The sequence below is a fragment of the Acinonyx jubatus genome, chromosome B3 (genome assembly GCF_027475565.1).
Source record: "Acinonyx jubatus isolate Ajub_Pintada_27869175 chromosome B3, VMU_Ajub_asm_v1.0, whole genome shotgun sequence".
Taxonomy (NCBI): Eukaryota; Metazoa; Chordata; class Mammalia; order Carnivora; family Felidae; genus Acinonyx; species Acinonyx jubatus.
This window is the reverse complement of record NC_069386.1, coordinates 57,088,816-57,116,593: the sequence shown is the minus strand read 5'-3', so window position 1 is coordinate 57,116,593 and position 27,778 is coordinate 57,088,816. Positions and strand designations below refer to the sequence as shown.

General features: G+C 40.3%; 1 protein-coding gene across 2 annotated transcripts in view; it reads left to right on the top strand.

Annotated features, from left to right (window-relative positions):
* The window catches only part of BLOC1S6 (biogenesis of lysosomal organelles complex 1 subunit 6), a 127,652-nt gene extending 103,761 nt beyond the window's left edge, over nt 1-23,891 (top strand). The window contains exons 1-5 of one of the 2 annotated variants that reach the window (XM_027067175.2): nt 6,772-7,008; nt 12,140-12,281; nt 20,454-20,541; nt 22,503-22,589; nt 23,007-23,891. In XM_027067175.2, coding sequence (XP_026922976.1) covers nt 6,927-7,008; nt 12,140-12,281; nt 20,454-20,541; nt 22,503-22,589; nt 23,007-23,126 — 519 coding nt within the window. In that variant the 5' untranslated portion in view covers nt 6,772-6,926 and the 3' untranslated portion in view covers nt 23,127-23,891. Of the gene's footprint in view, nt 1-6,771; nt 7,009-12,139; nt 12,282-20,453; nt 20,542-22,502; nt 22,590-23,006 lie in introns of those variants that run through there. The other variant, XM_053224058.1, reaches the window with a different exon arrangement.
* The last annotated feature ends 3,887 nt before the right edge of the window (nt 23,892-27,778 follow it).

The window sequence follows — 27,778 nt, the reverse complement described above, 5'->3', positions numbered from 1 at the left end:
AGGAGGGCTTGCAGGTTTTGAAGGCCATAGCCTGCTGTAGCCTCCTTTGCCCGGCAAAGAAATAAAGCTATTGTTCCTCTTTATCCCAAACTCTGCCTTCGCATTATATTTTGGCTCCAAAGCACAGTGGTTGGTTTTTCACAACACAACTAGACGATGGAATATTCCTCTCTGCCAAAAAGAAATGAGTCACCAAGCCACAAAAAGGCATGGAAGAACCTTAAATGCATATTACTGAGTGAAAAAAGCCAATCTGAAAATGCTACACACTGTATGATTCCAAATATATGAACATTCTGAAAAAAGCAAACCATGGAGTGAAAAGATCAGTGATTGCCAGGGACTAGGGGGATGGATGAACAGGCAGTGCACAGAGGATTTTTAGGGCAGTTAAACTAACTCGGTATGATACTAATAGTGAAGGATACAGGTCATTGTAATTTGTGCGCTCCCATAGAACATGCAACATGAAGAGTAAGCCTTAATGAAAACTATTGGGGGGGTGGGTAAGAGGGACATAAGAAATCTCTACACTCTTAATTTTTTTTAAACGAGATTCATTTTTTTTAATGTCTATTTTTACTTTTGAGAGAGACAGCAAGCAGGGGAGGGGCAGAGAGAGAGAGAGGGAGACACAGAACCTGAATCTGGCTCCAGGTTCTGAGTGTCAGCACAGAGCCCCATGCGGGGCTCCAACTCAGGAAGGACAAAATCATGACCTAGGCCAAAGTCAGAAGCCTAACCAACTGAGCCACCCAGGTGCCCTGAGATTCATTTTTTTAAATGTTTATTTATTTTTGAGAGAGAGAGAGAGAGAGAGACAGACGGAGTGCAAGCATGGGAGGGACAGAGAGAGAGGGAGACACAGAATCTGAAGCAGGCTCCAGGCTCTGAGCTGTCAGCACAGAGCCCAATGTGGGGCTTGAATTCATGAACCATGAGATCATGACCTGAGTAAAGTCAGATGCTTAATTGACTGAGCCACCCAGATGCCCCCTCTCTACTCTTAATTTTGCTATGAACCTAAAATTGCTCTAAAAATAGTCTAGGGGTACCTGGCTGGCTCTGTTGGTGGAGTGTGCAACTCTTGATCTTAGGGTTGTGAATTCGAGCCCCACGGTGGGTGCAGAGATTACTTAAAAATAAAACCTTAAAAAATAATAAAAATAAAAAGTGGTCTATTTAAAAAATTTCAAAAGCCACTGCTTTGAACTCTGCATATATTTTACAAACCTTTTGGTGGCAAGGTTAAGAAAATGTGAGGGGTGCCTGGCTGCCTTAGTCAGTAGAGCATGCGACTCTTGATCTCAGGGTTGTAAGTTCGAGCCCCATGTTGGGTGTAGAGATTACTTGAAAAAGTAAAATCTTAAAAAGAGAGAGAATGTGTTGGTGAAATAATCCATGTGAAAATATGTTTTGATTTTTTTGAGAGACAGCATGTGTGTGTGTGAGCAGGGGAGGGTCTGAGGAGAGGGACAGAGAGAATCTTAAGCAGGTTCAAAGACTGTGAGATTATGACCTGAGCCGAAATCAAGAGTCGGATGCTTAACTGACTGAGCCAGTTAGGCACCCCAAAATATGTTTTTTTTTCTACATAGCACAAGGAAGGAATTGTTAACCTTAAAAATAAAACTGTCAGTTATTTTACCAACAAAAATGGGTTTATGTAGGAATGACAAAGAATTGCAATTCAAGGCATATAAGCTTCAGCAAGACCATAGGTAAATCCAATGAGGGAGAATAATGTTATCTTATGAGAAGAAGAAAGAAGTTGGATGGGGTTGTTTTGAATGAAAGTCCATTGAAGGAAAGCAAAAGTTCAGTGTGTGATGAGTTTCACACTGGCTGAATTGCGAGGGTGGTTGAGTTCTTCTAGGAGATGCAATGTACATCTTTCTCTGTTGGGGGGTGTAAGATGATTCTGCCTGTTGAAGATTCTGTTGGGGTCTATAATTGGTAATTTTTCCTGTAATTGAGTGGTACTGTGATACTGTTTCCCTTTCTAGCCTCCTGACTCTACTGTAGTGAAGTTATCCTTTATTAATTCTCACAGAATGATGGAAAGTGCAGGAGCATTGCATTGAATGGAATTATTTTAGCAGTTTGCAAATGTGAAAGAATATTTTTCATGTAAATGTATTAGAGAAAAGTGGTTAAAATTGCTTGAGCAATCCTTTTAGACTGGTTAACCATAGGTAAAATGGTAGACTGTTTTCTCTTAGTACCCCAACTTCTCTGATTTCCTAGCTTCAGTTCTTTCTTCCTTTTTTAATTTTTCTAAAAGATTTTGTTTATTTTTAAGTAATCTCCACACCCAACATGGGCTTGAACTCACAACCCTGAGATCGAGAGTTGCATGCTCTACCAACTGAGCCATCCAGGTGCCCCCCTTCTTTCCTTTTTTAAAGTTTGTTTGATTACTTATTTAGAGGACAAGTGGGGAAGGGGCAGAGAGGGGGACAGGGGATCCAAAACAGGCTTTGTCCTGACCACAGAGAGCCCAATGGAGGCCTTAAACTCATGACTGTGAGATTGTGACCTGAGCTGAAGTCAGATGCTTAACTGACTGAGCCACCCAGCTGTTCCCCACCCCGTTTTTTTCTTTTTTATTATTTTGTGAGCACATACCCTATATAAATGTGTTCAAATTCGCAACACTTTAAAAAAATTTTTTTTTATGTTTATTTTTGAGAGAGAGACAGAGCACAAGCAGGGGAGGACCAGAGAGAGAGGGAGACACAGAATCTGAAACAGGCTCCAGGTTCTGAGCTATCAGCACAGAGCCCGATGCAGAGCTCGAACTCACAAACCATGAGATCATGACCTGAGCCGAAGCCAGACGCTCAACTGACTGAGCCATCCAGGCACCCCAAAATTCACAACACTTTAATGCACTAGAAGCTTAAGGTCGTGGGCTGTAATGTCTTTCTCCTGTTTATCTTCCCCTTTTCCATCCCTTTTCTCTGCAGGCCCTGGTTCCTACATCTTTTTCACTCAAATCTTTTGTCCCCTCCTCCCCATTCTTTCTTCTGTTTTTGGAAAAGGATGGAAAAAAATAAAGGGGAAGGGTGAAGCAAATCCTGTGAGAGAAGTAGGTCAAACTGGGAGTAGATTTATCAAATCTTAGCACATTCTAAATGTAGGATATCCTGATCAATAAAAGGAAGAGAAAATCTTCATGTATTAACATTTTTTCCCCTTACTTAAAGCCCCTCCTACATACCTACTCATTTTCAGTTAGCACAAATAAAGGATATAGGGAAATTTAAGGTAAACCACAAAATTGAGGTGAATAAATGGTTTTGGCATATTTATTACATTATACTTGCTCCTTCTCTTTTTGGTTTCAAGGACCAGTAGACTTATTTTCCTTTCCCTATGAGTAAATTCAGTGTTTAACTCTTTCTGGACATCGTTTCTTTGGACTAACTTCTTCAGAGCTATGTGACTATACTTTGTGTTATCTTTTGTCTTCTTAAGTTGTTTTGGCCGAAAAGACTATAGAACACCTTTTAACTGTTGAATCTGTGTTGGTTTTGTCTCCCCAAAAGGCACCATTTTGAGGTCCTTGAGTCTGAAGTATTGTTTTGCTACTTGTGGTGGTGTGTGTTGTCCGCCCCCCCCCCCACCCCGTTGGAAGGCTTTACTATTTTTTCTCTGCATATTACATTTGACCTGACCTCCAAGGTTTGGCTTAAGTTCATTTCCTCTATTAAGTTTTTAAAAATTTTCTCCAGTTACTTCCCAATTGTGCAATTGTGGTTGGCTGAATAATGGCCCCTGCCCCTAAACATGTCCACTTTCAATTCCCCAGAATCTGTGAATGTTACCTTACATGGCAAAAAGTACTTGGCAGATGTGGGTTAAATTAAGGACCTTGAGATGGAGAAATGATCCTGGGTTATGCAGGTGGGATTAATGTAAGCACAAGGGTTCTTGTAAGAGGGACCCCAGAGGATCAGAGTAGGAGAGAAGGTGATGCTACAATGGTAATAGAGGGAGAAAAGGCAATGGGATATGGGGCCAGGAGTCAAGTAATGTGGGCTGTCTCTAGAAGCTGCAAAAGGCAAGGAAACAGATTCCTTCTTCAGAGCCTCCAGAGTAACCAGTCCTGTCAACACCTTGATTTTGGCCCACTGAGACTGATTTTTGACTTCTGACCTCCAGAACTGTCAGATAATGAATTTGTGTTGTTTTAAGCTACCAAGTTTGTGGTGATTTGTTATAGCTCAACAGGAAACTAATATTACATCATTACACCTTTTACAATCCTCTAGGTCTGTTCCACATAATTTATCATTTTATACTGTCATGTTCTCTAATTCTGCTACATGTAAGTGGTAGAATATAAATTCTTGGTAGACAGGAACAAGAATTTTTACCTCTTTTTTAATGATTTCCTTTATTATTTTATTTATGAATTTTTGCTGAAAGCAAAATAGAAGAGAGGACAAGATGATAAAAATAGGCAGGGTGTGACAGTCTAATTTCATCCTATTAAATTCAAATAACCAGTATTTTGAAATCCAAGTAATATGTTTAATACTGTGCATTTGCCATAAGAGGTAAAGAGGTTACCGACAACACATAGGACACAGATCTATTCTAAAAAGCTTTGATATCTAGTTGGGATAATACTAACAAATAACTCGGGTTACCAGGCAGCTTGTAAAAGGCCATCCTGCGTGATTCAGACTTTGGAGATTATAGGTATTTGGAATTTGGCTCTGGAGAATCAATACTTCATTCATTCGTCAAATATTTATTGAGAACCCATTATGGTTCTCTGTGAATAAGAGTTTCTGTCTGGAGTTTAAAATCGAATAAAGGAAGTCAAGGGAAATAACTAATACAAGAATGGATTAAGTGCTAAACAGCAGGAGGATGCTTTGTAGTTGAGAAAGTTTATTACTACAATTTCTGAAAGGTGAAAGGGTAGGTGGGATTGTGAATCATTTTAAATTAAAGGTATTATTTTGGTCAAGCCTTGGAAGAGGAGTAGGACTTTGAAAAGAATAGAATATTCTGAAGCATGAGTAAGAATACTGTAGACATTAAAGGGCATAGTTTTAGCAGTATGTTGGGATGCAACAAAGGATGTTTGAAGGGTAGTGCATTACTTTATTGCCGTGGTAACAAATTACCACAAACATTCTAAATTTATTTTCTTATAGTTCTATAGGTCAGAAGTCTTAACACAGGTCTCATTGGGATAAAATTAAGATGTCAGCAGGGCTAAGTTTCATTCTAGAAGCTCTAAGGGTGAATCCACTTACTTGTTTTTTCTAGCTTCTAGAGGTCACCACACACCTGGCCAGTGGTTCTCTTCCTGTATTCTCAAAGCCTTTCTAACCATTCTTCATAGTCACATCTCCCTCTCTACTCTCCTCTTCTGCCTCCCTTTTCCAGTTTTGAAGGCATTTGATTGATTGAACTTGGCCCACTTAATCCAGGATAATCTATTTTAGAGTCAAGTGACTAGCAACCTTAATTGTGGGTGAAGTTTAACATCTTCACAGGTTCTGGGGGTTAAGACCCTGGACATCTTTTTTTTGGGCGGGGGGTGCATTATTCTGCTTACCACAGATAGTAAGGAGCTAGCTAATCTTTAAAGGAAAGAAGCCAAAAGGGTGTGAATGCACTGATACAGGGCAATGAAGAACAGGTTCATGTTTCTGAGGCTTGCCATAAATCCTCATTGTTTTGAAGACAGCTTTGGCTGCCCTGTAATACAATGAACAGGCAATTTTGGAGTGCAACATTAGGAAGCCATTATTCCACTCAAGGTGAGAGCGTCTAAGGGAGGGAATAACTGATGTTGTTTTTATTTGGTCTGAAGCCGCATCTGCCCATTTCTTTAAACATTTTTTTTAATGGTTATTTATTTTTGAGAGAGAGAGAGAGAGAGAGCGAGCGAGCGCACAAGCAGGGGAGGGGTACAGAGACACCCAGACACTGAATCTGAAGCAGGCTCCAGGCTCTGAGCTGTCAGCACAGCTGACACAGGCTTGAACTCAGGACCGGTGAGATCGACCGGAACAGAAGTCCAACTCTTAACGACTGAGCCACCCAGGCGCCCCTGCATCTGCCCATTTCTAAGTTTTTCATCAAAATCATGACAACCTCCCACAGGATCGCTGCATGGGCAGTTTCCGGTAATGGGGCTGAATTTGTCCAGTAGATACTGCAACCCAGGCCTTAAAATCATTCACCTACAATCCACAAGGGGAGACTGGAATCCTGGCAAATCCCCAGTAAGGCTGAAGCTCAAAAAGCTAAACACGGACATATATATATATATATATATATATATATATATATATATATATGTACACACACACACACACACATATATATGTGTGTGTGTGTATATATATATATATATATATATATATATATATTTTAATTAATAGTCCAAACCGAAGGGAAAGCACGCAGTCCTTGTTTTTAAGGTGTTTCCTTAATATGAACAAGAAACTGAAAAGCTGTGCCTCGCTTCGGTGAACAAAGCCCAACTCTGCCTGGTCACACTCAACACAATCGCAACCCACCAGGGAGCGCCCTCTCCACCCTCTCCCGGACAATCGGTCGCAGGAAGTCCCGCACAGCTAACTCTACTGACGCCACGCCCTCCACCCTTCCATGACGTCGGCGCGAGTCCCAGGAGCGCTAGGGGGTAGTAGTCCGGGAGGTGGAAGGTGGAGGCGGAAGGTGGAGGCGGAAGGTGAAGGTGGAGGCGGAAGGTGAAGGTGGCGGCGGAGGCAAGAAAGGAGGCGGTGGACCGGCGGTCACACCGTCTTCCGCTTCCGTCATTTCCGGGTGCGGCAGCCGCTTCTGTCCGGCTGGGCGCTGGACGCGTGGGTTGCCCCCTTACTGCCTCTGACCGTTTGCACAACCGCCCCTTCCCTGTTCCCAGCGGGAAGGACATGAGTGTTCCTGGGCCGACGTCCCCGGACGGGGTCCTGGCAGGGCCACCCCACGGCCTGGGGGCCGGGGAGCCGACGCCGGGTACGTGCTACTGGGCGGGGCGGGCGGCCAGGAGCCCGGCCGCTCCGCGGGAGGGAGCAGCTTGGTCCCGAGGCTCTGGCCCCCGTGCGGAAGTGGGGAACCGCGCCGGCCCCGGTGCCCAGCTGAATGAGTGGGAAACGAAGTTTGGAGGGGAGGCAGTGTTTGGGTGGCGATTGATGGTGAGGTCATTCTGTGTTGACTCCAGCATTGTTAGTGGTTGAAGATGAATTTGTCAGAAAGTTGATCGGTTTGTAATTCAGAGAATTGATGTACTCAAGTATTATTGACTACTCACTCATGAAATGTTTTACTTACTGTCATTCCTCCAGCGGTTTTCTCAACCCGAATTCCAAGAGAGATTTAAGCCCTAATACCCTAAGACATCCATTGCATGCAATGAATTGACTTGCTAGGCATCCTGAATGGTACTGTTTACCATCTCGGGAGAATTGAGAAGACAGGGCATGAAAACAGTTTCTGTGTCCTCTGGTTCAGATGAGGAACCCCACATAAGAAAGGCTACAGGGCTTTCGATGTGTCGTTTCTACCTCCTGTTCTAGGAATATAGGGGTTACTTAAAAATAGTGCTTTCAGCCCTTTCTTGGTCATGCTTTTCCTCAGTGATCGCCTCCTCTTTAAACTTGCATAAGCTGACTTCCTTGTGTATGTGCAGCTTGGGTCCTTCTCCGCTTGCCTTTCCGTTCGCTTGCTGGATACTTTGCCATGGTTGTTTTGCACCAGCCTCACATACGGCATGTGCATGAATAAAAGTAGATGTCTGATTCCATTAGTACCAACTCACCCTCAGTTGAAACTTTGACGGTAACTCTTGATTTTCTTCTCACTTGCCTCCTATTTCTATTTTAGTCTAGGGGATTCCACTATGCAATTTCCATCTCCTCTCTAGTTTTACTCTTCCAAGAGCAGTTGTAAGGCTATCCACCCCCAGTCTCTTACTCTTCCATTGCACGTATCCCACTGTTGTCATATCACTGCCCCAAGATAAAGCTCCAGTCATGTCATTTTCTTTCTGGGAAACCTTAAAATGGCTCCTTACTACTTCCTAAGCAAAAGGGCAAACCCCTTAGCTTGACACTCAGGGATCCTCATAGGCTGGCCAGATGGTCTTGTAGCTCACTTTTGCGTATGCCCTATGCTCCAGACCCTCCCAAACTACCTTGTCTTTCCAGAGCAATCCTATAGTCCCACCTTTCCTTATGCTGCCTTTTTTTTTTTTTTTTTAACCTATATCTTATTCCTTCTTTTAGAATTCTTACCCATTTGGAAATAGTGGCCTTCAAAGATTGTTCTGGGAGTGTAAATTGGTGCCATCTCTTAGGAAGGCAGTTTTGCAGTGTCTGTTTAAGAAATGCATAAACTCTGTCCCGTGATTCAACTTCTAAGAATTTATCCTACACAAACATTGACATAGATACGCAAAGACAAGCAAGGAAACTCCTGGCAACATTGTTTGAAATAGCAAAAAGTGAAAATAACCTAAATACCTGTCCTTAGGTATCTTAGTCTCCATGGGCTGCTGCAACTAAGTACCACAGACCGGGTGGCTTAAACAACAGACATTTATTCCTCAAAGTTCTGGAGTTCTATGAAGTCCAGGATCTGTGTGCTGACCAGTTAGGTTCCTGGTAAGAGTCCTCTTCTGATCTTGCAGACAGCTGCCTTCTCGCCTTGCCGATACCTCACATGGTAGAGGGAGAGAGTTTGGTTTCTCTTTATCTTTTAAGGATACAACCCCATCATGGGGCACCACCTTCATGACCTCATCTAAACTGAATTACTTCCCAAAGGTCCCACCTCCAGCTACCTTTATGTTGGAGGTTGGGGCTACAAAATAATGTAGGGGGGACACATTCAGTCCATAGCAGGGAACTAGTTAAACAAAATATAGTAGAATTCTATTCTGTTAAAAAGAATGTAGTAGATGCATATATGCTCATATGGAAAGATATCTAAGGTGTATATTTAAGAGTTGCAGAACAATATGAGTAATATTTATGATTAAAACAGGACTTCTGCATAGGTATGCAGTGATAATTTTTTTGAAGGCTATATTGGAAACTACAGAGTGTCTGCATTAAGGGAGTTAGAAAGAGTATTTTTTTTAAAGATTTTATTTATTTTTAAGTAATCTGCACCAAATGTGGGGCTCAAACTCGTAACCCTGAGATCAAAAGTCACATACTCTCTACCAGCTGAGCCAGCCAGTGTATGCTGAGAAAGAGTATTTTTACTATTAGCCTATACCTCCCCCTTCTGTGTTTTAAGCTTTTGCAATGAGTAATACTTTAAAAAAAATGTTTATTCATTTTGAGAGAGAGCATGGGGGAGGGGCAGAGAGAAAGAGGGGGACAGAGGATCTGGAGCAAAGCAGGCTCCCTGCCGACCATAGACAGAAGATAGCCCAAGATGGTGCTCAAATTCACGAACCGTGAGATCATGAGATCATGACCCTGAACTGAAAAGTCAGACGCTCAACTGACTGAACCCAGATGCCTCCTTTTTTTTATGTTTCCCTCTGAGTTTCCATAACAGTTTCTGTTTCTCTAATGCCCCTTCTCATATATTATCATTATGATTCCCCTGTATCAAGCTCTTTGTACAGGGGGAGGGGGACTTGCTTAATTTATTCTTGTAACCTTGGAAACTAGTAGGGAGTACAGGTGTGCAACTAATGTTTCTTGTATGAGTAGGGTAAGGACCCTTTCTTTTAATCTCCCACAGTAAAGTACCTTGAACTTAGTAACTTAATGTATGTAGAGATGTGAGTAAGTCAGACTCTTCCAATTATTAACCAGAATATTGGGGTAGAGTAGGAGGAGGACTGTGAGTTAAATGTTTATATATTGTAAGGGAGACATAGTAGCTATTGTTCTTAAAGTTGAGATATCCTTATTTGGGTGTTTCTGTTTATCTGTAATACTTGTTTTCTGTATTTCCTTAAAGAGAGTTGCTGTTGTTTGCACCGTTACTGTAATCAAGCCTTAAGCAATGGCATTAATTTTCAGATATTCTTTATTCACTTCCCATCTTATGGTACATGAATGGCAATATTTGCAAATACTCTGCTTTTTCCTGTTAAATTTTTGTTTCATTTGTGGAGTGCTTCAGTTTCTAGTTACCTCTTATCCATTTGAACATTGCCTTGTGATTTAGAGAATTCCAAAATTTGTTCATGTATTTCTCAAAATCAAAATAAAAACCATACTACTTTTTTTATCTATAAAAACTTACTTTGGGGGCGCCTGGGTGGCGCAGTCGGTTAAGCGTCCGACTTCAGCCAGGTCACGATCTCGCGGTCCGTGAGTTCGAGCCCCGCGTAAGGCTCTAGGCTGATGGCTCAGAGCCTGGAGCCTGTTTCCGATTCTGTGTCTCCCTCTCTCTCTGCCCCTCCCCCGTTCATGCTCTGTCTCTCTCTGTCCCAAAAATAAATAAAAACGTTGAAAAAAAAATTTAAAAAAAAAAACAACTTACTTTGAATATGACAGCATGCTGCTTTCCTCCATCTTGCTAAATTGTAAATCTGTGGTAAAAACTATACTTGGAAGTGAGCTATAAGGAATGTGGCATGATAAATGTATTTTACATAATGATCTAATTTGATGTTACTGAGTATTACCAGATTATGATTAAATGGAGATGTTTCAGAATTTAATGTTTAAAAATGCTCTTAGAGTACAATTTTAGTAATGTGACCATCTGACTTCCTTATGTCATTAAAAAAATTTTTTTTTACTGTTTATTTTTGAGAGAGAGAGACAGAGCATGAATGGAGGAGCGGCAGAGAGAGAGGGAGACACAGAATCTGAAGCAGGCTCCAGGCTCTGAGCTGTCAGCACAGAGCCCCACGCAGGGCCTGAACCCATGAACCGTGAGTTCATGACCTGAGCTGAAATCAGACATTCAACCGACTAAGCCACCCAGGCACCCTTTTTTCCCTCATTTTAAGCCAGTGATTCTAAAATCTTAAAAACCACTCACTGAACCATGTTTAGAAATAGTTTTGTACTTTTCTTGTAGGAGTAGTGATTGATGGTTATTCATTTTAGACATCTTTTGTACAGGTTTTATTTTTAAGTAATCTCTCCGCTCAACGTGGGGCTCATGTTTATCTCACAACTCTGAGATAAAGAGTTGCATGCTCCATTGACTGAGCCAGTCAGGCGCCCCCATTTTAGATGTTTTTGAGTGCCTGACTGCTTACACTGTTATTATTCAAAGGAAAAGCGTGAGGCGTAGTTCCTGGCACACGTCTAGATTTACATGCAATTATTATATACTATTTTCTATGGTAAATTAAGGTGCTGAGTCTCCAGAGAAGAGAAATCCTTTGAAAATCTTCTAACAATGATAAAACAGCTTCCCTTTTACATATAAATAGTATATCAAGCTTTATGAAAAGTAAATATTGACCCACATTTTTACTTACATTGAATTGAAAAAGAAATTTTTTTAGGCATTGCATTTATATGAATGTATATAGAATTTCTGCATGCTTTTGAAAGGAAGGATTTATTGCTTTCATTCAGTGACTTTTTCCTACTTTTAGGCCTCAGACTCTTAATAATCCACTGAAAACTATACATCTCTTGCCCTGAAAAATACATAAACATATAGAATATGTTTTGCATATGTTAATGTTCTTTTAATCCAGACTTTACCTTATACTAGTAGCTTAAAAACATTTTTTTGAATGCACATATCCTGTTTATTAGAGGACACTCAGAAGGTAAAGCTAAAAGAAAAGGAAGGGGGTGCCTGGGTGGCTCCATCAGTTAAGTGTCTGATTCTCGATTTCGGCTCAGGTTATGATCTCATGGTTTGTGATATTGAGCCTCGTTTTGGGTTCCAAGATGACCACACGGAGCCTGCTTGGGATTCTCTCTCCCTTTCTCTCTGGCCCTCTCCCACTTGTGTGTACATTCTCTCTCTCTCTCTTTCTCCCTCTCCCTCTCTCTCTCAAAATAAATAAAAGAAAGGGAAGGAAGGATGCCTGTAGTGTCCTGTGTGTGTGTGCTCTGAACCTCACTGTCAGCCCCCTCCCTCACTATTACTTCTTTTACCCCTGTGTCCATTTAAAAGACTCCTACGTTTGATTTTCTTTTGGGGACAGGTTTAAGTGACACTTCTCCAGATGAAGGGTTACTAGAGGACTTGGCTGTAGAAGACAAAGCTGTGGAGCAGCTGGCAGAAGGATTGCTTTCTCACTACCTGCCAGACCTGCAGAGATCAAAACAAGCTCTTCAGGAACTCACGTGAGCTAACAAAAACCATGGTTGCACTCATTTCCCCTTTGGCATAGTTATAGTTTACTCTATGTATATGTATAAGTGTATATGTATATGTATGTATATGTATATGTGTATGCTCTATTAAGGTATAATATTTTGCAATATTGAATACAGTTGAGTATTTCTATCTTTAGCGGTAGCAAATGGGAGTGAAGGAATACTTAGTAACCTAAATGTAAAAGGTGAAATGAATACTTCTAGAGTGTGTGGTCTCTTATAAGAAGTACCCCTGGGTGCTTGGGTGGCTCAGTCAGTTAAGTATCTGACTTTGGCTCAGGTCATGATCTCACAGGTTTGTGAATTCGAGTCCCACATCAGGTGAGCTTCAGCCCTGCTTTGGGTGAGCACGATCCCTGCTTTGGGTGAACACGAGCTCTGCTTTAAGTGAGCCCCTCTCCTGTCTCTCTGTCTCCCTCTCTTTCTCCTCCTTGTGGGATTCTCTCTCTCCCTCTCTCTCTCTGCCTCACACTCACTTGTGTCCTCTCTCTCTCAAAAGGAAAGAAAAAAAAAAAGAAAAAAGAAAAAGCCACCCCTGTATCTTGTCTAGACTCTTTGATTAGTTTTGGTGTTTTACCATCATTTTATGAGAATATTGCCTGTTGGAAGTGTTGCAAAATTGCCATGGGAGTCAGATTTGTTTTCAGTCGCTGGTTCACATGAGTTGCCAAAAATGTTTAAGTGTCTTTTTTGGGGAGGACCCATTTCTTTTCTGGTGGTCTACCAGCTAAATAAAGGATTGGAGGATACACCAAGAGAAGAACAGGATAAGGAAGAACGGAACTCGTAGAGGAGGATCAGTATGCAAAACCACACACTAACTTTATCAGCTCCCACTCGGAAACAGTGGACCGAACTTCTGCTTCCTCTTGGGTAGGACCTCGCATGGTTGCCCAAGCTGGCCTATCATTTCTTTCTGTGGCGGTCAGCCATAAACTGGCCTGTGAGCTGCTGCTGCTGTAAGACCTACCCTTTGAAACGTTACCTTAAAGGCCTGTATTAGTGCAAAAGGAGGGAAACAATCACCCACGATGTCCATTCTGTAAATATCAGTAAGTAATGTTATAATCCTTGGATTTGGAGGTGATAAATGAGTATGTAAGTGGAACTGTGTTCTGCTATGTGTGGCACACTACTGTAATCAGGGCGTTGGCAGCACCCTTGGTTTTCTGCTGGTTCTGATGAGATTTTTTTATCCCAAATGTGTGGTATGCCTTGTATTTTAAAGCCGGCCAATTCATGTGGCAAAAAAGTCATAAAGATTTTGTAGGGGAGTTTGAATGAAGTAAAAGTATGATCAACTGAAGGGTGGTAAGAAACTCTGCAAGCCAAAGATATCTGGATATGTTTTGTTGGGAAGGAAGCTGGGAACCACAGTTTAATTGCAGAGTTTAACTGATGACATTGGCTAAAATGTAGTGGTTTATTTTTTTTATTAAAAAAAAATTTTTTTAACGTTTATTTATTATTGAGAGACAGACACAGAGTGTGAGCAGGGGAGGGGCACAGAGAGAGGGAGACCCAGAATCTGAAGCAGGCTCCAGGCTCTGAGCTGTCAGCACAGAGCCCGACGCGGGGCTCGAACTCACAAGCTGTGAGATCATGACCTGAGCCGCAGCTGGATGCTTAACCGGCTGAGCCACCCAGGTGCCCCTAAAATTTAGTGTTTTATTTAATTAATTAATTATTTTTATTAAAAAAAATTTTTTTTAATGTTTATTTTTGAGAGAGATAGAGAGACAGAGCCCGAGCAGGGGAGGAGCAGAGGAGAGAGGGAGACACAGAATCCAGAGCAGGCTCTAGAGCCCGACACAGGCCTCGAACTCACAAACTGAGATCATGACCTGAGCCGAAGTCAGAAGCTTAGCCGGCTGAACCACCCAGGTGCCCCTAAGATTTAGTGTTTTAAATAACCCCTCTTATCTTCTGAGGCACCTAGACGACGACAATGATAGTAACATCAGCTACTGTTTATTGCTATATGTTCTACTTGCCTGGCACTTTATATACCATATCTCGATCCTGACACCTGCTTTTGAAGTATTAATATTATTCCTGTTTACAGTTGAGGAAACCGAGGTTCAGAAATGTTAAGTAAACCGAAAAAGATTACACAGGTAGTGGTAGAATTAGTAATGGAATATGATGAGTAAGCAGTTATTATACCTCTTTAGTATTAAGGAAAGTCACATTTCAGAGAAAGGAAGAAGGTGTTTGCAAGCAGCTGCCTCTTTCATCCCTGTCTACAAATCCCACTGCTGATAAAGATTTAGGGGAAAGAGTACTGGATGGAGTGAAGCATCCTGACTGTTGTCAAACAGTTTAATTTTCATTAAGCCACTGTAAGTTACAGAAACAGGCCCACAGAGGTGAAGGAGAAGGTTGTGGTAGATACAAGTTAACTTTACTTTGTAGCTAGTAATGGGAAGACCGGGAACAAAACTAACTTTATATATAAGAAAGGTTATGAATGTTCTTTTACATGTATTTGTCATTTTAAGAACCCCTGGAAAGAAAGAAAAGAGGGAGTCTGGGATTTAGGCCCTAAAAGTCTCTGGCAAGGTACAATCGTAAGTAGCCTTAGTGGCGTTCCTTTTGAGATAAGCCACACTTGGACTGTCCAAGGAAATAGTTTTTTTCTCAGAGGATCATCCCCCAGATACTGCATTGATACTTCCTGGTCACTTCCAGCACATTTACTACAGATGATACAAAACTTTAAGGGAAAGGAACGTGAGTCATTTCTACCTGATACTGAAGCTAAATATTCTGTGGAACCTTTTTCTAGAGTGTCTAGACTTATGGATCATGAAAACACTGTACTTATAATTACTGTTTTATTATTACTTTTTTTAGAGAGAGAGAGAGAGAGAGAGAGAGGGAGTGCAAGCAGGGAGAGGGGCAGAGGGAAAGAGAGAGAGAATCTTAAGTAGGCTCCACACTCAGTGCAGAGCCCAATGCAGGGCTCAATCCTATGACCATGGGGTCATGACTTGAGCCAAAATTGAGAGTTGTACACTCAACTGACTGAGCCACGCAGGCGCCCCTAATTACCATTTTATTATAAAGAATACAGATCAGGACCAGCCAAATGAAGAGACACATAGGGGAAGGTGTGGGAGTATATCCACCCCAGAGCTTCTGTGGCTTCTTCTAGTGAAATTAGGGCATTTACCCTCTTGGCACATCGATGTGTTTACCAACCAGGAAGCTCTACTGAGCCTCAGTGTTTAAAGTTTTGATTGCTGCTTCACTCTGTGAGCACAACTGATTGAATCATTGGCTATGTAATTGAACTCACTCTCCAGCCTCCCTCCTACAACCTCTCTTCTCTGGAGAATGGACTGATATCACGTGGCTCAAAGCCCCAACCCTGTGACCACATGATTGATCTCTCTGGCATGAGGAGCCCCCATCCTGAAGCTCTAGGCGCCCACCATATGTCACCTCATTAGCATAAACTCTGGTGTGCTTGAAGAGGGGTTCATGACTAATGAAGATACTTCTATCATTTGAGAAATTACAGAAGTCTTAGAACAGACGTGCCAGGAACCTGGGACAAAGATCAGGCAAATTCATGCTTATATAATAAATGTTTATTCAGATTTTTTGCCTGTTTTTTGTTTTTTTTTTAAGTTTATTTATTTATTTTGAGGTGGGGAGGGGCAGAGAGAGAGAGGAAGAGAAAGAATCCTAAGCAGGCTTTGCAATGTCAGCATGGAGTCTGATACTGGGCTCGATATCACAAACTGAGATCACGACCTGAGCCGAAATCAAGAGTCGGACACTTAACTGACTGAGCCACCCAGCCGCCCCTCTTTTGCCTATTTTTTAACTGGGTTGTTTATTTTCTTTTTTAAAAATGTTTATTTATTTTTTGAGAGAGAGAGAGAGAGGATGTGCATGTACATGTGAGTTGGGGAGGGGCAGAGACAGGGAGACAGAGGATCAGAAGCAGGCCCTGGCTGTCAGCGCAGAGCCTGACTCAGGACTCAAACTCATGAATCATGAGACCATGACCTGAGCCATGACCTGACCCGAAGTCAAATGCTTAACTGACTGACCCACCCAGGTGCCTTGGGTTATTTATTTTCTTACTGTTGAGTTTTAAGTGTTCTTTGTATTCTTTGATACAAATCCTTTATATGTCTTACAAATATTTTCTCCAAGCATGTGGCTTGTCTTCGTACTTGTAAGAGTGTCTTTTACAGAGCAGAATTTTTAATTTTAAAAGTCTGACTTACCAATTTTTTTAAAGTTTTTTTTTTTTTTTATGTTTGTTTATTTTTGAGAGAGCAGTAGTGGGGGAGGGGCAGAGCGAGGGGTATAGGATCTGAAAGGGGCTCTGCGCTGACAGGCTGACAGCCGTCATGCCGATGATGCGGCTCGAACTCAAGAACTGTGAGATCATGACCTGAGCCAAAGTTGGACACTTACCCAACTGGACCTCCCAGGTGCCTCTTAAAGTTTTGTTTTGTTTTTTTAATGTTTGTTTATTTCTTTTGAGAGAGAGAGAGAGAGAGAGAGAGAGAGAGAGAGAGAATATCCCAAGCAGGCTCTGTGCTGTTAGCTCAGAGCCTGATGTGGGGCTTGATCCCACAAACCATGAGATCATGACCTGAGCCTAAATCAAGAGTCAGACACTTAACCAGACTGAGCCACTTAATTTTTCTTTCATGGATCATGATGTTGATATTTCATGTAAAAATTCATCACTGAATCAAGGTCACCTAAGATTTTCTCCTGTGTTTTCTTCTAGATGTTTTAGAGTTTTACTTTTTATATTTAGACCTATGGTCCATTTTGAGTTAATTCTTATGAAATTGTAAGGTCTTTGTTTAGGTTAATTTCTTTGCACGTCAATGTCCAGTTGTTCGCTCGCATTTGTTGAAAAGACTAGCCTGAATCCACTGCATTATCTTTGTGCTTTTGTCAAAGAGTTGACTGTATTTGTGTGGATCTATTTAAGAGCTTTCTATACTGTTGCATTTATGTGTCTGTTTTACCGATATCATGCTGTTTTGATTTCTGTAGTTTTGCAGTAAATCTTGAAATTGGGTAGCGTAAGTCTTCCAGCTTTGTTCTTATTCATTGTGTTTTGGCTATTCTTGGTCTTTGCCTTTCTATGTGAATTTTAGAATCAGTTTGTTGATATCTCCAAAATAACTTGGTGTGGTTTAAATTGAGATTGCATAGATTCCATAGATCAAGTTGGGAAGAATTGGGAGGATAACAATATTGAGTTTCTTATTCCATGTACTTGCAATATCTGTTGCTTGGATCTTTTAAAATTTATTTCATTGGAGTTTTATAGTTTTTGCTTATAGCTCCTGTACATATTTTGTTAGATTTATATCAAAGTATTTCATATGAGGTATTGATTTTTCTAATTTTTCTAATTATTCACTGCTGACTTTTATACATTAACCTGATATCCTCCTGAAACCTTGCTATACTCACGTATTTTGTTGATTCTTTGGGATTTTCCACATGGGCAATCATCTGTGAACAAAGACAGTTTTATTTCTTCCTTTCCAGTCTGTATACATTTTATTTCCTTTTCTTGTCTCATTACATTAGCTAGAGCTTCCAGTACGATGTTGAATAGGAATAGGGAGCAGACATCCTCTCCTTACTCCTGATCATAAAGGGAAAGCGTCTAGTTTCTTACAAGTGTGATGTTAGCTGTAGTTTTTTTTAATGTTCTTTATCAAGTTGAGGAAGTTCCTCTCTCTAGTTTGTTGAGAGTTTTTAATCATGAATGGGTGTTGGACTTTGTCAGATGTCTTTTCTGCATCATATAATAGTACCAAATGATTTTTCTTCTTTAGTCGGTTGATATGCTGGATCACACTGATTGATTTTCAAATGTTGAATCGGCTTTGAATACTTGGAATAAATCTCATTTGATTGTGGTGTATAATTCTTTTTATATATTGTTGGATTTGTTTTGTTAATATTTTGTGGAGGATTTTTCCATCTCTGTTCATAAAAGATACTGGTCTATAGATGCTTGGGTGGCTCAGTCAGTTAAGTGTCTGACTCTTGATCTCAGCTCAGGTCTTTATCTCAGGGTGGTGAGTTCAGGCCCTGCTTTGAGTTCTGTGTTGTATGTAGAGCCTACTTTAAAAAAGATACTGATCTACGGTTTTCCTTTCTTGTAATATCTTTATCTGGTTTTGGTTTTCACGTAATGTTGGCCTCATAGAATGAGTTAGGAAGTGCTCCCTCTGCCTTGGCTTTGCTGGAAACTATTGTGGAGAATTTGTGTAATTCCTTCCTTAAATATTTGGCAGAAATTAAGTGTGAAGCCATCTGGTCCTGGCATTTTCATTTCTGGAAGGTTATTACTTACTGACTGAATTCCTTTAACAAATGTAGACCTACTTAGATGATCTGTGTCTCCTTGTGTGAGTTTTGGAAGTTTGTGTCTTTCAAGGAATTAGTCATTTCCATCTGAGATATCAATTTGTGGACAGAGTTGTTGGAGGTATTCTTTTATGGTCCCTTTAATGTCCATGGAGTCAGTGATGGTTTCTCTTCTATAAGTCATGTTAGTAATTTGTGTCCTCTCTCTTTTTCTTTGTGAGCCTGGCCAGAGGTTTATCCATTTTATTGATCTTTTGAAGAACCAACTTTTGGTTTCATTGATTGTTCTTTACTGTTTTCTAGTTGTAACAGTGTCATTGCTTTCCTGTTTACGTGGGATCATTGACTTGCTGGGTTCTTCTTATTTGTTCTATATTTCACTTTCTGTGGTCTCTAGTCAGAGCTGAAGGGACAAACTTGTGACCTGTGGGATTTGCCAAACTTACTGCTGGATGGTGGAGATGTTGTAACTGCTTTTCATTCTCTACATTGCTATTTTTTTCATCATTGTTCTCTGTTTAGCATAGCTTCACAAGCAAATCATGTCATATTTTGCTTTGCCTGTAGTATTCTTTAAAATGTTTAGAGGCGCCTGGGTGGCTCAGTCAGTTAAGCATCATGATGTCAGCTCAGGTCATGATCTCGCAGTTTGTGAGATCGAGTCCCTGCGTCGGGCTCTGCGCTGACAGCATGGAGCTGCTTGGGATTCTCTCTCTCTCTCTCTCTCTCTCTCTCTCTCTCTCTTTCTGTCCCTCTCCAGCTTGTGCACACATGTGCACTCTATCTCTCTCAAAATAAATAAATAAACCTTAAAAAAATTTTTTTATGTTTAATTCAGTGGCCCCTCAGTGTTTCTGATCCCGTGAGCCTGGCATTGGTTGATCCGGAGAGGGACGTCAGGAAAGTTGGCTTCTATTCCTCAATAAAAGGATCTGAATCAGAATTTTCATGAGGAACCTTAGAAGTTAATTTCTGGTGTGAGCTTCCCACTTTATAAATAATGAAATTTAGGCCCAGGAAAATAAATTTCCAAGATTATACAACTGGTTATTGGTGGGGCATCTTGTGATTTCTGGTCCTGTTTTTTCATCTTCTTACTACCCTCTTCTGATTTAGTATAACTTGATACTGCATTTTCCCCAACTCTAATCTAAAAAGTCATGGCTCCCCAGAGCACCTGGGTGGCTCAGACGGTTGAGCATCAGACTTCAGTTCAGGTCACGATGTCACGTTTCAGGAGTTCAAGCTCAAGCTCGCTGCTGCCGAGGGAGGCACAGAATCAAGCAGGCTCCAGGCTCTGAGCCATCAGCCCAGAGCCCGACGTGGGGCTCGAACTCATGGACCGCAAGATCGTGACCTGAGCTGAAGACGGATGCTTAACCGACTGAGCCACCCAGGCGCCCCTCAACTGAATTTTTACTTTTGACATTAACCAAGATGAAATGTGATTCCTCTTTAAAAAAAGTTTTTTTAATGTTTATTTATTTTTGAGAGAGAGAGAGAGAGAGAGAGAGAGAGACAGTGTGAGCAGGGGCAGGGGAGGGGCAAAGAGAGAGGGAGACATAGAACTGGAAGCAGGCTCCAGGCTCCGCGCTGTCAGCACAGAGCACAACGTGGGGCTCGAACTCACAAACTGTGAGATCATGACCTGAGCCGAAGTTGGACGCTTAACCGACTGAGCCACCCGGGCGTCCTAAATGTGATTCCTTTTTAATGAACCAGCACTTAACAGTATGTATGGTTTATTTTGGCTATGTGCTTTTGTTTCAGACAGAACCAAGTTGTATTACTAGACACACTGGAACAAGAGATTTCAAAATTTAAAGAATGCCATTCTATGTTGGATATTAATGCTTTGGTAAGTATGATGTGAGTTGACATAGCTTAATGACATCTTGGCTTAGAAATAATTAGGTTTTTCCTGTGCGACGTTGTAGTTAGGTATGTTTAGGATCTTTTCCTCTAAATTTTTTTTTAACATTTTTTAAAAAGTTTATTTATTTATTTTGAGGTGGGGGGTGGGGGGAGAGAATCCCAAGCAGGCTCTGCACCAGCAGCACGGAGCCCAATGCAAGGCTTGAACCCACAACTGTGAGATCACGACCTGAGCCAAAACCAGGAGCCGGACACTTAACTGACTGAGTCACCCAGGCACCCATTTTCTCTAATTTTTAAATTTTAGAATTTGTCCTTTAATGGGAAACCTTGATTTACTTTACTAGAACTTCTGTTGTCTTGACTTGTTATCTTTCAGATGTTGAGCCTATAGTAGGAAAAGGAACTTATTTGTGACAGTCTGGAATAGATGTGCTCATAGTTAAAGACTTCTAAAAGGGAACTAAAAGTAAGGAACTTTTGGGGTACTGTTTTCCCTTAAGGAAAGTGCATCTTTCCTAATCAATTACATGGCTTTTTTAAAACCAGCATTTTGTTTAATTGTATGGCCCATTCATAATGCCATCACAAATTAATACTGAAATGGACTCTTTGGGGATCCTTTATAGACACTTTATATCTTTCAGTATATATGATAGTAGTTGAGTTTCATCAGAAGCTTTATAGTTTTTTGATGAGAGGAACTGCTACTCTTTATTTTAAGAAACAGGGAATTGACAAAAATAAGGAACTTGTGGCTACCTTTCTCTTCACCTCAACGTGAAGCAGTAGCTTGGTTTGCATGATTTTGTAGACTTTTATATGAATGTCAAAAAATGAGCTTTCTGTTGGACAAATGTGGCTCATTAATTTTTCCCTTTATCATAATCAAAAACAAGTCTGTTTTCTCTTGCATTAGGCAGAAGCCTGGGGTAGTAAATGCAAAGTTTTCTGACTTGTGAAGGAAGTGGACAAGGCTACACTGACCTACTTGTGTCTTCCCCACTGAGTTCATATTGCAGCAGAACGAATATTTGCTGAGTGAATGAATGATAAATGAATGAACCAAGCAGATGTAATAGTGTTGCTTCAGTCTGAAGGGGCAGAAACTGTCTTCCTGTTTTTTCCTCTCTCAGCCCAAGTGGTTCGATTATCATTCAGGAACTGAAAACTCTGAGGCCCAGAGAGAGAGGGAGAGGGTCTGGAAGCTCTAGAGCTCATCAGACTAAGACTTTTCTTGTAGATACATGAAGGCTGCTAATTTCTCTACTGACACTCCTCTCTTATTACCTGGTCTCTGTCTGTTAACCTTGGCTCCTGAGAATGAGGTGCTTTTTTCTTTCTCTCCCATCCCTGGCTGAGATGGAAAAGTCTATACATACCATGGCTTGGGAAGACAAGTGTCCTTACAGAGGTTGTTCTGCTTGGTCTCGCTTTAGAAGCCCCAGGAACATGACCAGATTTGTCCACAGCCCTCCCAGGATTCTCTGACCACAGCTTGGTTTTTCCTGATGGGCGGACACTTCACTTCAGTTGTCCTGTTCTCCTTTGTGAAGACAGTAGAGTGTTGTACTTTTTCTCAAATGAAACTCATAGCATTATTGGATAGTCTTACTAAAAGTTTAGGATTATATTGCATGTTTTTAAAGCACAGTGTTACCTGTACACAATATAAATGTCTATTTTATGTTTAGTAACTTTTTTTTTTATCAGTTTGAACTGAATCAAGTGTTATCAAATACCTACTAAAGGCTTAAATAAAATTTGAATTTTGGAATGAAAATGTGGAGATGATTAAGGCTTTAAAAAATGTGGCCAATTTAGGCAGAGTGAACAGTAATTTATTATTCATCCATCTTACTCTTTCAGTCTATTTTTTTTCCCCCTTTTAAAAAAACTTTGGCCTATTTGAACTTGACTTTTCATTTCCTTTTCCATATTTAGTTCACTGAAGCTAAACACTATCATGCCAAGTTGGTGAATATAAGAAAAGAGATGCTGATGCTTCATGAAAAGACATCGAAGTTAAAAGTGAGTTGAAAATTGTTTCACATTCTTTATAGAAGTGGAGGTTTAATTGTTTTTTCAAGTATTCATTTTCTGACTTCTTATGTACCCGTATGCAATAACATAATTCATGGTACATTGTTTTCCTTTAAAACATACTCTTTTGAACCCCACTCTGGGCTTTTCTACTAATAGCTGGGCTGAGGAGCTCATATTTTCATTGTCACAGCAGTTCTCAGTCAGTAAGAGTTTGGAGTAAGAAATTAAATTTTGTGTGTGTGTTGAGGGGGACCTTAAATTACCCAGAACAGGCTTAAAAGTTAAATATGAAACTCAGTAACGCCTATGGATTACCTCAAGTCAAAGCACTGCTACTTTTAAATTAGGCCATAACAGATAAGCTTTGATTGTTCTCTTGGTTTAAAATTTTTTTTGACATAGAAAAGAGCGCTTAAACTGCAACAGAAGAGGCAAAAAGAAGAGTTGGAAAGGGAGCAGCAACGGGAGAAGGAATTTGAAAGAGAAAAGCAGTTAACCGCCAAACCAGCAAAGAGGACCTGAGAAGCTGAGTGTGTCTGTGTTCTTCCTCCCCCTGCCCCCCGTTACTTGCATGCAGGGCAGCCCAGGTGTGGGCTGGAGTGAAGGTAGTGCCTTACACCATCGGCCAGGCTCACGTTTGCAGTCCTTTTCCCGGGAGTGCTGTCTCCGGATCTTCATTTCTGCCATCAAGGAGCTTTTTGCCCCAAGTAGAGGACAAAATGTCACTCGCTTTGAGTCTTTGAATGTAATTTTTCAACTTCTGTTTTGCATCATTTTTAAATTCCTTACTTTGGCTTTGCATCATTTATCAACGGGAAAATGGTTTGATTGCTTTAATAGTCTAGACTCTAAGTGATTAAAAACTAGTATTTTTTAGCTTCTTGAGAAGTGTAGATTGAAAAGATTCCATTTCTTTTATGACTTGCCTTTCTGGCAATATAGTGCTGGTTTTTGGTAATTGCTTTATCGTTGCTTGGTTCAGAAGAAATGCCAACCGTTTAAGCACATGTGCCCATGGAGAAGAGGTGGTGTAAGCCTTTGTGAAGAACACGATGGAGAAATGCATAACGGGAAATAATAGCATCTTAGACGTCGGACAGATGGGCAAGATTCCAGATAGATTCTGCTAACTGTATGCTCTGTCTGCTTCCTAGCGTTGTTGCTCTTTAGTTTTTACGTATTCTCTGCGTTGAGTCGATTCTCTCTACTTCTAAAGTTTGGCAAGGGTGGTAGAGCTGTCACACACACAAATATGCTGAAATATTTCGAATACTTAGTAAGAGTCATCACACACTGAGATACAGTTGCCAGATTGATAAGATACGAGTCCAGCTTTCCAAATGGAAGTTCTCATCGCTAGCTCTGTCCATCCACTGGTTTGCTGTGTGGCCTTACATGTAGTTACTTTTTCTGTGCTTTAAAAAAAGTTCTTAAAGTAGAATGATATCTTTACCCACTACCCATGTTATAGATAATGACAAGAATGGTGGAAAATTAGCAAATAGCTTCTTCACAAGAGACAGCATGATACCTTTAGTATTTGCTAGATTTTCCCCCTCAGTAGTTTCAGTAGGAACTTATGTGAGGAAATATTAGGAAGTTTCATTTTCTAAAATTGAGAGTATATTATTAATTGTTTTAGTATTTAATATCCAACTGGTCTCCAATCTATATTACATAGAGACTGTACAGAACCTATAAAGGTGTATGCTTAGAATGTGTATCTTTTATAGTCTCTGTTACATTTTGGTAAGCTGGAATCACTACCTCTGATCTCATATCAGGCTAATTAATGATGGAGAGGGCATTAGATTTAAGCTGATTGCTAAAAACTGGTCTGTTTGAAGGTTTACAGTTTTGGGAAAGCTGTTCCCTTCTTTGATGAATGAATTATGATCTCACAATTTACTTGACTTTGACCTTATATTAAGAATATAAATACATTTTATTTTAAAAGGCTACATTTGTCCTCAAACACTAGCTAAAACTGCCTAGGGCAGGATTCATTAGCGCTTGTGGGACAATGTCACTTAAATTGCTGAATGAACTCCTCTGTAAAGGCTGTGCACTGTTTCTCAGAGTGTTTTATGGGCCAGCTGCATTAAATGCTGGTTCCTGGACACCGCTCTCAATCTGCTGAAGCAACTCTGTTTGTTTGTTTCGTCTTTTTTTTTTTTTAAGTTTCTCCACATGATTCTGATGTACCTTAAAAGTTGAGACCACTGGTCCAGTGGTCTAGGTCAGAGGTTCCCACACTAGACTGTATGCCACTGTCACCTGGGAACTTAAAACAGACATTCTGGAAGATTCTTACTCGTTAGTTCTGAGGTGGGGTCCATGCAAATTTTGAAGAGCTCCCACATAATTCTGATGCGGGGAACCACTGGTCTAGAATGTCTAGTGATTTATATTTATAAGAAATGAAATAGCTTAAAAGCTACCCAATAACTCTTGGGATTAATCTTATGAAATAAATTCTGAACTGCTTTTGATAGAAAGTCAGATTTAAGACTGAAATAGATAGCAGGCAGGAAATAGATATAGAATTCTGGTTAATTAATTGAACTTTTGCGACCTATGTTAAAATAAATCATGTTTATTGAATGAGTGACAAGGCACATATACTTTTAGAATTGTATTTAAGATTTGAAGTTTTTTTTTTTAAATGTCAAGGACATATATTAGCAACCACTATTTTTAGGTCAGTTGTAAATCAAAAGTACTGTTACGTTGGTAATTACAGTCTAACACTTGAGCTGTATTTCAGTAGCATAGAAACATATCTTACTGACTAAACCTAAATGGAATCCTTCTAGTAGTCTTGCTGTATTTTTGCACAGTATAATGAATTGGTACTTGGGTTGGTTGTTTGGTTGAAAAAAATTGCCTTTGTTTTGAACTATATCACGTATGTACTGAACTAAAATGATGAGAGTTAATTTTGTATTTACTTTGCAGTAGGTAATATGTAAAGATGCAGACATTGAATGTAATATGGATTGTGTCTGCAGTGAGTTTTTGAGTGGGTACAGTTTATAAATATGCCAGTTATACACCCTTGTACATTTGTCTGATTTTGAACTTGTACAATGAAGACTACTTTTTACACATTTAATAAAAAAAAAAAAAAAAGTCTCTGAACTATCCCATGTCATTTATCCAGCACCGTTTTGTTCATAGCACTGTATACCTCCCTTTATGTTTCTTATTTTAAACATTTCACTCCTTTGCTTTCCCCTCCTGTCATCTTTCTGTTAATGTTCTCTGTAGATTGTATCACAAAATGAGTGGTCCACTCATGGAATCCTTTTCAGAAAGGTGATAGAAAGTGTTGTGAAAAGAGTCTGGGTGAAACAACCCAACTTCATAAAAGTTATTTACTATCTGAGAATAGAAATAATAACTACACATTTTAGTAATTTGGTAGGAAGTGCTTCATAAGGATCCCTGCATGAATCGCCTGTAAATAATGAAAATTTCTAGCTAATAGGATATTTTAGGTCAGGTTTAAAAATTTTTTTTTAACCTGGGGCCACCTGGGTGGCTCAGTAAGTTAAGCATCTAACTCTTGATTTTGGCTCAGGTCATGATCTCACGGTTCGTGGGTTTGAGCCCCACTCTGTACTGACAGCATGGAACCTGCTTTGGATTCTCTCTCTCTGTCTCTCTGTCTCCCTCCCTCTCTCTCTCTCTCTCTCTCTCTCTGTCCTGTCCCCCACTGCCCTCTCAAAAACATATAGATATTTAAATTTAAATTTGTGTAACCCGTGAGTCCGTGGACTTCTGTGGATGGCCTTTGGAGGGGACATGAACTCTCATAAATCCCTTGTAGAATTTTGTATGTGTTTCCCAGGATTGGGTCTATAGATTTCATTAGATTCTCTTATGTACATGTAAAATTTCCTTCAAAGCAATGATCCTTAATCATTAAACCTCCAAACTTCACTGTGAATATTAAAAAAAAGTTACTTAGTTTCTAGGTTTTCCTTTTGGATGAAGATAGTTCAGTTTTTTTGTTTGTTTGTTTTTTGTTTTTCAAACTCACTCAAAACCCAGAGATCAAGAATTGCATGCACTACCAACTGAGACTGTCAGGCACCCCGATAGTTCCTGTATTATGTACTTGTTCAAAGACTGTGTTTATACGGATTAATCAGTTATTTGAGATTTGCTCTGTTGCACATTCATACTGTTTCAGCTCTGTTTTGCATGTATGTGGCCAGATGCCACCTAGTCTTCAGGTTAGCATTTGGGTGAGGGCAGGTTTATTTCAAAGCCATTGAGAGAGTGAAGAGAGTAGTCAAGGGAGACAGTTTTAACGGCTAGTTTAAAAAACACTTAAAGCAAAAATTCCAAAAAACGCAATGTGAAGGAAGGGCAGTCAAAGAGAGGGTAGAGAAAATTTGGAGCAGTGTGGGAGTAGTAATCAAGAAAGATGATTGTTTTTCAGTAGCTCGATGTCGGGAACTGGAAAAAAAAAAAAAAAGGAAAGGCAAGAGTGAAGTAGAAGGGGAGGCAATGTATCTTTTGTAGACCTGTGTATCCTGAAAATAAGGGAAGTTGATAGGCATGTACAGAATAATAAATTAGTAATATTCACCAATTTAGGATAAGGTCGCCCCCTACTGTCACTTCATTGTAAATTGGAGAGAAAGTTCTAGCCTGCTGTTCCTTCCGGTTTCGATCATAAAGACACTCTGTTTGTTCTCAATGTGTTTCAGGCCTGCAGTGCTCAAATCTGGATAAGGATGGGGCTGAAAATGTCTGAGTGTGTATGGGTGTTGCTCACTCCTATTCTAGGCTTGACTTTTATTCCAACTTTGGAAAAGACAGTCAAAAAGTATATTGAACACTGCAAGGGAATACTAAGTAACAAAATTGTGATGTGTGTTTAGACCTGAACATTCCTGGCCTCTGCTTTGATCCTAAAACTTTGCAGTATGTAGGGCCTTAGAAGTAGTGGTTAGGATTGTGGACTCTGAAGTCAGACTGCTGTGGTTTATATTTGGGCTTGGACTTGCCTGACCCCTGTGTACCTTACTTTCCTAAGCTGTAAGGTTGGGATAAATGTTTCTGGGTTTATAAGTTAGAAGATTTTACGATATCCACAGGAAAACAAACTGGTTAGAGCTCACGAACTGTTGGATGTTGTAGTATCTTGATGGCACATATCC